The sequence below is a fragment of the Mchenga conophoros genome, linkage group LG11 (genome assembly GCF_057382185.1).
Source record: "Mchenga conophoros isolate Kocher_MC1m ecotype Shallow Benthic linkage group LG11, M_conophoros_male_GT1.1, whole genome shotgun sequence".
NCBI lineage: Eukaryota > Metazoa > Chordata > Actinopteri > Cichliformes > Cichlidae > Mchenga > Mchenga conophoros.
The window spans coordinates 37,527,253-37,539,268 of NC_140536.1; the positions used below are offsets into that span (position 1 = coordinate 37,527,253).

The window sequence follows — 12,016 nt, forward strand, 5'->3', positions numbered from 1 at the left end:
AAGAACACAGCGAGCACAGTCCTGCTGTAAAAGATGATCTGAAGAAAAAAAGTCTCTGCTGTCTGAAACCATAAATCAAAAAAGGAAGACGCGTAATGATCGTGGCAGCAAGCAGGAAGCAGTCAGTAAGTGTGGTCAGGCCTCGACAGGTGAGGCTGGCAGTTACTTCCTCCTGCAGAGCAAAACTTTCAATGAAACAAAGAACATTCAGTCTGTAGATTTCAGAGCGACTTATTACTCCGTGTGCTCAGCACGCCTCACGCTACACGCAAACACACAACAATCATGTTATCTGATGCTTTGGCAGTATGTGTTTTTACTTTCACACCAATCAAAGCTTTTCATTAGAAACGGTCTTTTCACTTCTGTCGGTTCCTGTTGTTCCTTTGTGTCGTTGAAATTCTGTCAGTTTGAAGAAATTAAACTAAACCCTCAGATTTCTTATTATAAGAAAAATAAATATACTCCAACAGTGTGGCTCAGTTCAGTTTGCATGATAAAGAAATCACGACACCTTAAACTGTAAGAAATAAACATGTAAAATTACAGAACAAGCTCAGGTAAATCTTTGCTCAGACTGTCTTGTACTAATAAACAAAATAGATAATTATATAAAATTATAAGAAAAAAGTTTTTCTAATTCACAGAATTTTAAAATGTGGCTTTACAGCAAAAACAAAAACACAAGAAAGTCGTAAAACTTTTAAAAAATACAAGTAAGTCCAAAATTTATCGCCTGCTCCACATTTTCCAAACCCAACAGGAGTCTTTGCCAGGCCCATTCTGGCCCTCGGGCCTTATGTTTGACACACCTGCCCTACTGGGATGAGCCCTTTAGATCTCAGACGTTCTCCTGTGTCCCGCCTTTTTGTGGCGGTCTCAAAAGCACAAACCCGAGGCTTCAGGATGTGGGTCCACGAACCGCTACCGTCTGTTTTCTCTATGATCCGTTTATCTGGAGCACATCTGGATTCTCCGCCTCACTGAGACGAGACTCGGACTTCAGAATTTAGCCCGTATTTTTGTCTCTCTGTGGAAAAAGTCGATAAGTGGAGCTGAGCTAAAGTTTTGTTATCAGGTATTTCATGTGTAAATTTGCTTTATTAGCTTTAATCACAAAGTGGAACATCTGGCTGAGCTTCATGGTCCGGGAGACGGAGCCCAGAGAGAACCCGATGGTTGTGGAAGGTCCTGGAGGTTTTGAGCACGGTCGGGTTGGTGAATGACGACTGAGACGAGGGACTCGTGCTCTGAGAGAGCAGAGTTAAAGGAGTGGTCGCTGTCGGACTCGCCTGACCCGGGTTGGTCCTGGTACATCAGGTCTGCTTCACTGGCCAGAGGGGGAAACAGATGTTCAAGACTTTTAACCTCCGAGCAGGTCACATTTAAAAATATCTACATGTGGACATGCGATCCTTTACGTTTACCATCAGCTTCTATCAATGCCTCCTTCAGACGTGTCCTACCTGAGTTCAGAGTCCAGGTAAACACTGTCATCACTGCTGGGGCGCTCTCCTCGTTCTGCTTCCCTTCCTGAGCGGCCACTCGGACTTTGCTGCCTCGCTGTGGGGATCCTCCTCTTTATCTGCGCGTTTGTCTGGCGGGTCGACGACAAACTGGGCCGCTCATCATCAGTGGAGTCTCTGAGAGAACCAGACAGAGAGCATAGACCAGTGGGTCCCACTGTGGGGCAAGCCACTCTTGGGGGACACAGAGCTGCAAGATGGAGGGGAACCTTTACCCCAGATTCTGAATCCGGGGCAGGGAAGAACATGTTTGACTGATTTAGAGGAAGCACTTCTGTGCTGAAACATCTGGATCGCTCATCTGCTCCTTCACTAAATTTAATTTGGAAAATAATGTTAAGAAGCAAATATTTGTTGATGGGCCCCGAGCACAAGTGCAAAGAATTTAAATCTTTAACATGACTCTTGACAAGGAAAGTAAGGAGAACCGGTGCCGTTCTCAGCTGCTCCAACAGCTTTGGGAAACATTTATCACTGAAAGAAGTTCAGAAACGCTGAAGAGTAACAGATCATAGCTGCGCGCTAGGTTTCTGTTAACAGCGATCAGTCTACGGGGAGGCGTGTGCAGCAGAGACTGACAAATGTAGCTAATACAAAAACCGCAATTCCTCTGATGGCCACTTGAGGCAGGCTGCAGCGGTAAGTCAGCCTGTGTGGGGGCGTGGCCTCAGCTGTCGCTGCCAGCTGTTTGTTTTTAAACAGCGACAGCAGGCATCTCCATGGAAACCGTTGTAATTCTGCCTCGTTACAGTTGTTTGGACCCTTCGTCACCCTGCGTCTCTGTGACGTCCTGTCACTGGATAACGTCAGAACTCAAATCCAGTGCCGCTTCTCTGCTTTATAAATCACTTAAAACAGAGTCAATGAGACACATGGCGACACCGCTCTGGCTCAATTTTACAGCCCTTCTCTGGCGTTCACTCACAGCTCCTCCTCGCTGTCTTCCTGGAAGGTCAGAGGTCGTACGCAGATGACACACGTGCTCCCCAAACTCTGGAAGCACGGCCGACAGTACACGCCTGCAAAGAGACGGCAGCTTGTAAAAAGAGCATTCATCCTCATTCATGACACAAACTCTGCTCGTTTTAAATCGCTCACTACGAACTTATGAGGAAATGAAAGGACCAGTGAAACAGTGACCCAGGCTATCACTGGGTGCAGTCTGATATAAAGTTCTCCTGCTGGGTGGACTGATTCAGTGTCACAGATAACAGGTGTTTTTTTATTAACCAGCTCAATGTAATCCTCTCTGCAGCCTTTTAAAAGCATCTCTTGGCTCTGTGAAACCTAAACAGAAGCTAAAGAGTTAAATCTGCTACAGTTATCTCTCACTTCAGCTGAGTCAACAACACTGAGTGCTGCAGGACACTCCCTCAGCGTGCACACACACACACACACACACACACACACACACACACACACACACACACGCGCGCTCCAGTTTACGGCGTCACACTGCAGGTATTTGTCCTGGTGTGAGAAATGATTCAGTCTTTCGCTGTTTTTTGATGTAAAGCGTTACCTCACTGTTTAAAGGGAAAGACACACCTCAGAGACTAAATCACATCACATTCATCATCAGGGCTGAACATTGATGCTATGTCCAGCAAACAGACTTTTCAGGGTTGATGCAGATATCCGGCACGTGGCTCCCTGTGCTTACTTTCTGTTGCAAATGTGCAGAAAATCTGCAAAGAATCTGGACAGGAAGAGGCGCCACGTGGAGAGGTTAAAGGTCAATCCACCCAATAAAAACTAAAAACCTCAGGACGGTTTTACCAGGGAGCGCCCTCGGTGGGTTTACCTGAACAGTGCGGGGCATCACAGATGACTGCGCTCAGGTCAGGCAGGCGCAGCACCTCTCCACAGACCAGACAGCAGGCAGGTGTCGACAAGCCCAGCAGGTGAGACAGGCGACCTCCTCCAGGTAACCTGACAGTAATGCAAACAGATCGCATCCTGACCTTCTGAAGGTTCTGGTCCCTTAGTTTCAATGAATAATACCAACCCTGTTATTAATGTAACCACACACAATGTTTCAACATTAAACAGGCTGAAGTCGATCTACTCTGCTCATCCCTGTCAGACCTGTTGCATCGCATTAACCACAAGCTGTGACAGTGAAGCAGCATAAAGGATCATCACATCAGGCCACGATCTAAAGACACAAAGTCAGTGACATCAGGGACTCCAGCGAACCACGGTGGGAGCCGTTATCCACACATGGAGAAAGCCTGGAACAGTCCTGGAAGCTTCCCAGGAGCGACCGGCTGACCAAAATTCATCCAGGAGGACCTGCAGGCCTCAGTTAAGGTCAGAGGTCACGATTCAACAAAATGAGAGTGAGCAAAAAATGGCCTCCGTGGGAGAGTCCAATGAAAACCACTGCAGACCGAAAAGATCGTCTCACATCTGCCAACAAACATCTGGAAGATCCCAGTAACGTCTGGGAAATATTCTGTGGACTGACGAGGCAGAAGCTGAACTTTGTGGAAGGTTTGAGTCCCGTTACGTCTGCGTCAACCTGCACGCAGAACATCAACCTGCCACCACTACAGTCGGACTCGGTGGTGTGATGGTCCGGGCTGCTCTGAGGGAACCACGAGTGAGCGAGGATGTCGGCCCATCAGGACGCAAACATAGCAGCGAGTGTCTTTCCCTTCACGAATGAAATCATCATTTGAAAAAAAAAAAAAAACTGAATCAGACTGAATTTGTGTTCAACAGTTTCTGAGGGAAATACAAATGTTTTTCACTCCTACAGCACCTAAAGCGTGCACGTGTTTGTGGGACACGACTTTAGGTCAGTCTTTGTACCGTATCAGCAGAGCATGGAGACGTCCTCCTCCTCCTCCCGGGTCGGTTGTGCTCCTGCCCACAGACCTCCTCAGGGCTCTGCGCACCCCCCTCCTCTGATCCAGGATCTGCTGGCGGAGGAACCGGATCCTCTCCTGTCGAGCGCAACGACAACAGCCCAGCTCGTCACAATCATGTCTCACTTTTCCCTCACACATCCAGAATGTCACGCTCTGTGATCAACATCCACCACAGCAGCAACACAACCTCCTGCTCTCTGTGCAAAATCAGAAACATTGGCAGAGTTTCAGCGTTTGTCACGGAGAGTTAAAACATGCCGCTCGGCGGGAGGGTGAGGGCAGGTCCGCTGTCAGGCGATGCAGAGATAATCGGACATGTTGCAACGACACACTGACGGCCGACAGATGAACGTGCTGCTTCTTACGCTTTGTGAGGGAACATTTCAACATAAGCAGCACAATGAAGCTGGAATCATCAGAAAATTCCACGTTAAAGAAATTAAGCTAGTTTCACACTCCAGTGACCTGCTGGTGTCCCGCTCAGATTCCCACTGAGTCCGTTTGCTTCTCCTGCAGCTCGTCGTGGGTTTGTTTTAACATGCAGTGAACCGCGGCTAACACACTGATTAAGGAAACAGCATCAGTGAGACGAACACGGAGTAACCGACTAACCATCCTTATATAAAACATCACGGGGCCGTAAATGAACCCACGCTGTCGTGTTACTGAGGACTCACATCTAATCTGTCGAGGCTCCGACTCCACACTAACAGAAAAATCAACAGGCCAAACTCAGCCCAGCAGCATCCCAGCAGCTCTCCCAGTCATCTAAACGGAGCCCATGAGGCTGCGCTGGGCTCAGATTTGGCGTGACACTAAATCTGACCCGGCGTCCTCCAGCCAATCGCATCTCCGGCACGCACTCCTGGCAGTCAGAAAAGCAACCACGCCCAGAACACGCGGCTGATTATATTTCACTACAAACAGAAGAAGAGGAGGAATCCAGAAAGCAACATTGGTGTGATTTATTGCGTGAAAGTTGCATCCAGCCTGCAGAGCGAACGACACGTGCAGCAGACACACACTAACGTGCAGACAGAGGAAAAGCAAACACCAAACTGAACTCTTTGTGAAATCAGAGTTGAAAGCGGCCGACGGCAGTGGGTCATTTCCCAGAAATTTCACAACCACCACGACCAAAGCACAGAAAACAGATGTGTTAACAGACACACTAGTCGCCGTTTGCCACAGCAGTTTGTGATCAACATTAGACACACAGCCCCCGCCTCAGAGCCGTCGACCAGCCGGGCGGCACAGGATGTTCTGGTTCCTGTAACCCGAACAATCAGGGTCGCGCAGAAAGGCGTTGCCAAAATACATGAGGTTGAAGCGGCGAGCACCTCCACACCGTTAAACCTGCGCCAGCTGTCGAGCAGCGGGCACGACCTCAGAGTGAGTGCAGGCTGCAGCTGGGTCATCGCCCGGATTTCTAACATGCGGTGAACGTGGATCTATTTGAATCCTGACAATAATCCTTTCCTAAACCGCAGGCTGCATTTACAAAAGATGGCACCGCCACCATGAAGCCAGCCGCTCGGTCTCATGCCCAGCGGCATGCTGGGAAATGTTTCTAACCTTCATTGTGAAAGTGTTTTGGCAAAAGTCAAACGTTGGTGTTATTTGGTGGTTGTTTATTGATTTATTGATTTCCTTTTGTGGGGAATCGTCTAAGACTGGGAAAGCTTTGGCCTTTAAACTGGAGATCGGATCTATGTGACGGAGTTGCCGGGCTGGTTTGTGGCAGCAGCGTGTTTTCCTGACTTTCGGCCTCGCCCGGGCTCGGGTCTCTGCGAGCAGTCCGGACCTGCCTCCTCCTTCCTCCTCTCACTCTTTCATTCTGCAGATTCTTCAGATGCCTCTCTGCTCCGTGACCTTTCACCCACAGCAGCAGCTGTTCTTCCTCTTCGCTCGTCTCACCAAAACAGCACACCTTCACTCGGAGAGGAGGAGTGGGCGGGGCATGCAGGTGAAATAAAAAAAACCTGCCCTGGGGCACAGCTCTCCTGATCCTCGTGTTGTCAGAGGATCGGTTTACATCATCTCTGCGAGGCTGGCCGGCGTCCAAAATCCACGAAGAGAATATGAGCCCAGGTTTGAAAAAATGCGAGCCACCCAGGAGCGGCTGCGTGCGCTGCCAGACAGCTTTGTTAGAGGGTTCAGAGCTGGTTTAAATCAGAGTTCTCCTTGTAAATCCACACCACTGCAGTGGATTTAAAACTCACACAGTGTCGACGGACGGGCAGGAGGCATGACTCAGGTGCAGACTTCCAGCTTCAGTTCAACTGGTTTAAACAAAAACGCAGCAATAACCTGCGACAAGGTTTCCACCCACCCACAAATTTTCTCCCATTTCTCCATTTCGGGGACGCCTCTCGCCCTGTGACAGCTGGAGCCCGTCCCCGCTGTCACAGGGCGAGAGGCGTCGTCCGAATCATGTGACTCTAAGTGTGTGAGTACCTGCTCTCTCTCAGGGTGATATGAAGCACAGATGAGGCGTCTGCAGCGCTGCATGAATCCGCTGGTCAGAGACACAAGCAGAGCCAAACCCAACAGGAAGCCTGCAACACAGACCACAACCAGTAAAACCAGTAAAGTCCCTTTGTCTCAATGTGGTTAAAAAAGAAAGGTGAAAATGTGTGTGGCTGAAACACCGACCCCGTCTTCACGGTGTGACGGCAATAACACACATACAACACAGATATCGGACGGACAGCTGATTTGATTATGAAAAGGTTGCAATCAGACAAACATCACATTTGTCTACATGTAAATCTCTGATGTCAGGTGAACATATTTGTGTTGGTTTGCCTCTGCACACTGTGCTGGGTGGGTGCTCTGTTAGAGGCGGCCGGGGCTCAGGCCTTTGCCATTTGTTTTTCTGGTGGGTTCTTATTAGGGCTGCCACGATTAGTCGACTAGTCACGATTACGTCGACTATCAAAATCGTCGACGACTGATTTAATAGTCAACGCGTCGTTTGAAGCTTTGTAAGATCACAAAAGACGCAGGAATAAGTAGCAGGATTTAAGAGTGTAATAACGGACTGAAACAGAAGATGGCAGCACTGCATGTACAAGGATGCCAGCTGCCGTTAAACTCCGACGAAGAAGAAGCAGCTGTGTCCCAGAATTCATAGCGCAGCCCAGCTCAGTTTCCAACAATGGCGGCAGCTAGTTAGTTTTAATATTACTCTTATTATTCTTTCTGGGTCACAAAATAAACGTTTAACATATTTTCATGGAGAATGTAGCTGTGTAAACCTCAAATATCGGCTCAGTTTATCAAGACACCGCATATTTTCAAAAGCGCTCCGACGTTTTCTGAGACGTCTGTTACCCACTAGCTTGATAGCTAGCCGGGGGCTAGGCTAACTAGAGCCGTGAGAACACCGGACTCCCGGCAGATCGTTTTCAAACCCACCGCCATCTTTCGCTACTCAGGTTAAACATGATATATGAGTCACTTAGATAACTTAAACATGTTATTGTTTTGCCTTTTTTTAGTATTTTATTTGTTCCTGAGTAAATCGGTTTGGCTGAGATTAAAGTTATAGTTTTTACACAGCTGAATAAACGTCAAGCAGACAGCTGATCATCAGAAGTGTGAGATGCTGGAGAATTTACTCCGGTGTCCTGTTAGATTTTAGATAGCAAGGAGTTTATTAAACTTCACCGAAACAATCTGCAAATTTCATTAAAATTTAATAAACGATCATCTTGTCTTTATTTTTAGTTAGCACCTTAAACACTTAAAGCTGTAAGCTAATGATAGTTATATAAGAGCAGATGCTGCTGGTGCAATAAGCTGTACGTTTTACGTCCAATGGATGATGATCTGATTAGTCGACTATCAAAATAATGGTTTGTGGCAGCCCTAGTTCTTATTGATCTCAGTATCTAATTATTTCATTGTAAGGTTTGAAGCTCATGCTGTGGTCTGAATAGTTGAGTAAGTGGAGCGTGTAAAGTGATGAAGGATGCTACGACTCCATGTTGTCACGTCATATGAGTGTTAGAAATCTGACTGTCTGCTCTTTCAGTTTTAATGAAACTCAAATATTCCAAAAGCTCTGGACGGATCAGTGACTGATGAGTCATTGCTAAGCTCAAAACAACACAACCTCTTCCTCTGCTCATCTTTGTTGTGATGTTTGCAGGTCAAAGCTGGATTAAAGCTCCTGAGCTCAGGACGTGTTTGTGTCAGAGACGCTCTGTCGTCACAGCTTCTCTCAACAGTCACTCAAAACGTTGCTTCCAGTCATCTGCGTGTTCAGACAAAACAACGCAGTCGCTCTGACACTCGGATTCCACATTCCTGGGTAGTTTTTTTTTTTTTTTTTTTAAATCCTCTTCCTCTGCTGCTACTGGCCCGTTTCCAGTACAGGAAGCTTCTATGAACTCAGGAATCTGGCTTTTATTTTATTACGACTTTGCTTCCAGCAACAAAATGAAACCACTGATGCCTGAGATGAATAACACCGATTATCTCGTTACAATCAGCCTCCTGGTGTGTCCTTGTGTGGGATTTTTAACACAGCAGGTGAGCAGTCAGCTGTTCGAGGTGATGCCCTGGAGGCAGGTAAAAGGCCAGTGAGTGATTAGGGCAGGGGTCACGTTGCACACAGTGATCCAAGGAAGGATGACAGGTGAAGCAGCCAGTATGCTCAGAGCCCACATAAGGGTTACTGCAGCACAAAGGAGCCAGATCACTCCACCTCCACCTACAATGAGCACAGAGCCAGGCCAAGGTGGTGTCCCGGTCTGATGAATTACTTTTCCTTTTCCATTGTTTACCTGGAGAGGAGATGGAAGCAGGATGTACTACAGGAAGTGTGTGTGTGTGTGTCTGCGGGGAAAGTATAGGTCCTTAGATTGAGACCACATTCATCTTCCCTTCATGGCAGCGTCCTCTTTTGTTCAGGGATCATTTGGGTAGATTGTGAATCCGTTAACAGCTAAAACTAGGAAGATTATTCAAAAAGCTGCAGATGCATAAACTGGATCTTGTAATCAGTGCAGACCTATCGATCTATTAGTACAAAATCATGTTATTCATTAGATGACTGCATTAAAACTGCGTCCAAAGGCTCCACAGCACAGACACTGCAGAGGTTACAAGAGCTGAAACTGAGCAGACAGCTGGCAGCTACAGCCACCTGCGTCACTGCAGCCACGCACTGATTTATTCTAAGCTTTACGTGGTTTGTCCTCCTTTAAAGTTCAATGAGGCCAATTGTGATTCGCTTCCTGTGTGATGTCATACCGAGGATGAAACACGTGTTGTAGTTTGGTTCTGACGGCTCCAGCAGGCACTTCTTGCTGATCACGGTGATGTTTCCCCGCTGCAGGATGTTGAACGAGGCCACCACGTCTCTGTAGATGTCTGAGGCGTAACCCGACCCGTTCACCTGAACCGCCACCGTGACCGGAACTATCGGGACAGAGCGTCACGCTGGTCACCGCTCACAGTGAAAACGCAGGGCTGTTTTTGGCAGGTGTGCTGGCTCACCTCTGGCCACGATGTCCTCCGTCACCTGGTGGTGCACCTGATCCAGAATCCAGAACACCAGGAAGTCCAGCGCCACCAGCAGGCTGCCTATGATCAGGTGCCTGAAGACCGAAACCAAGCCCGCCATCACCGCCCGCCGCTCTCTGTACGTCAGCTGAAATGACACTGCAGGACAGACGCGTCAGATCGCTTTGATGAACATCGCTGATCCACAAACCATGACCTCGTCCAGCACCTGCTGTGTACCTGTCACACAAGCTAACAAACAAACCCACACACACGGATGTACTCACGTGGTGTGATGTAGGTCTTGGCCTCTCTGCGCGTGATTGGAAACACAGAGGCTCCGCCTACTGAGGTCACCCTTTGGTCAAGGTCTTTAAACTGAGCAGTGATGTAGTTGTTATCAAATTTAATATTGTGGAGGTACCTGTGTCTGTACTGCACTGCCCTGCAGACACACAACCACATCAACACCCATCAGCAACAATCAGCATCGAGGTTAATGCAAAGCAACGCTCGTGGAAATAAAGTGAAGTGTAAAGAGTGAGACGAGGGGAAAAAGTCAAATAAGGAAGCTCGTGGAGTAAAAATGCCACAAAGAGCTGAACATGATAAAGTGGATCGATGAAGCAAAATACCTCAAAAAGCGAAATGAAACTGAATAAAAAAGGAAACGAGCAGAGCGATGTGAGAAGACGATGCAGAGCTGAAAAACTGCAGCGATGAGATTACAGATGAGTCTCTGCTGCACAGATGTTGCTGCGTGAGCTATGAAAGACTTCCTGAATCGTCCTCGTGTAGCTGAAGTAAACTGAAGCATGTGGTTTGCATTTGGCTAAAGTGACCTAAAGCATGCAGAGTATGTGCAGATGTCATGAACTAAAGAGCGCAAATGAACCAAACTGAATCAGGCAGCTCAAGTAAGCTGACGCCTGTGGATCAGGGAGACCGAGCGGCGCATGTGGAGCGAAAACAGAAATAATAAAACATTTTCCTGCTTATTTTATTTTTTGCATTTTTCACACTTGCAGATCATCAAACAGATTTTAATGTGATCAATAATGATTTGGTTTACAGGGAGGAAGCTCTCCAAACCCACCTGTGTGAAGAAGTAACTCCACCCTAAACCTAACACCTGGTTGTGCGACCATAACTGACGCTGAGCAATGAGTGCTTCACGTCGCTGTGGAGGAAGCGTGCCACGCTCTTCTTTGCAGAATTATTTGAATTCAGTCACATTAGAGGGTTTTCCAGCAGGAACAGCCTCTTCAAAGCATTTTAGGCGCCACACGATGCCGTGTTCCTGATCACCGTCCTGATGGTGGAAGGTTCTCCTTCATCCTGGTCGAGAGCAGAATCCATGGTTCCACCAGTTACAGCGACTCTGACCTCACCTGATGCGAGTGAGGCCTGCGGTTCTTTAGATGTTGTTCTGGGTTCTTCTGTGACCTCCCAGATGAGCCACTGATGCGTTCCCAAAGTAATTTTGGTCGACCAAAGTTTTACAGGCTTAGAAACGGATCTGCAACCCTCTCCAGACTGATGGATGTCAGCGACTTTGTGTCTCAGCTCTTTCTTTCAATCGAGGAATGATTTGCTGCTGTTTGGGATCTTTTGGCGTGCTTCGCTCTGTCAGACGCGCTTTGTCTAAGTCAGGGGTGTCCAACTCCAGTCTACTGTCTGCAGCTTTTAGATGCATCCCTGCTCCAACACAGCTGAATCAAATTGCTTGGATCATCTCTTCAGCACGCCATCAAGTTCAGCAAAGGCCTGATAACAAGCCATTCATTTGATTCAGGTGTGTCGAAACAAGGATGCGTCTAAACGCTGCAGGACGGTAGCTCTGAAGGACACCGCTGGTTTAGGTGATCAGCCCCGGTGTGGCCGTGAAACTGAACTCATGAGTTAAGTTTTATTGTTTTATTGTAAAATGCATCTATTTTGATTGTAAGCCCAACAAGGGACAATTGTTGAAAATTAGCAATAGCTATAAACTTGTGTATTACATCAGTTTCCTGTTTTGTACTTGGACTCAGTTAAGCTGCGCTGTCCCTTTTAAATAAATAGATTCAAGGAGGGGACGAATACTTGTGGTGTGACTGA

The 12,016-nt window shown here is 47.5% G+C and overlaps 1 protein-coding gene across 8 annotated transcripts in view; it reads right to left on the bottom strand.

The window, feature by feature from the left end:
- The window catches only part of dcst2 (DC-STAMP domain containing 2), an 18,505-nt gene continuing 6,489 nt past the window's right edge, over positions 1-12,016 (bottom strand). For 2 of the 8 annotated variants that reach the window (XM_085292820.1, XM_085292821.1), the window contains exons 9-17: positions 10,204-10,361; positions 9,911-10,075; positions 9,665-9,832; positions 6,860-6,960; positions 4,344-4,477; positions 3,331-3,458; positions 2,452-2,545; positions 1,467-1,643; positions 1-1,330 (exon numbers count right to left, since the gene is read on the bottom strand). In XM_085292820.1, the coding sequence (XP_085148946.1) occupies positions 1,141-1,330; positions 1,467-1,643; positions 2,452-2,545; positions 3,331-3,458; positions 4,344-4,477; positions 6,860-6,960; positions 9,665-9,832; positions 9,911-10,075; positions 10,204-10,361 (1,315 nt within the window). In that variant the 3' untranslated portion in view covers positions 1-1,140. Of the gene's footprint in view, positions 1,331-1,466; positions 1,644-2,451; positions 2,546-2,923; positions 3,226-3,330; positions 3,459-4,343; positions 4,478-6,859; positions 6,961-9,664; positions 9,833-9,910; positions 10,076-10,203; positions 10,362-12,016 lie in introns of those variants that run through there. The other 6 variants (XM_085292822.1, XR_014894482.1, XR_014894481.1 and 3 more) reach the window with 6 other exon arrangements.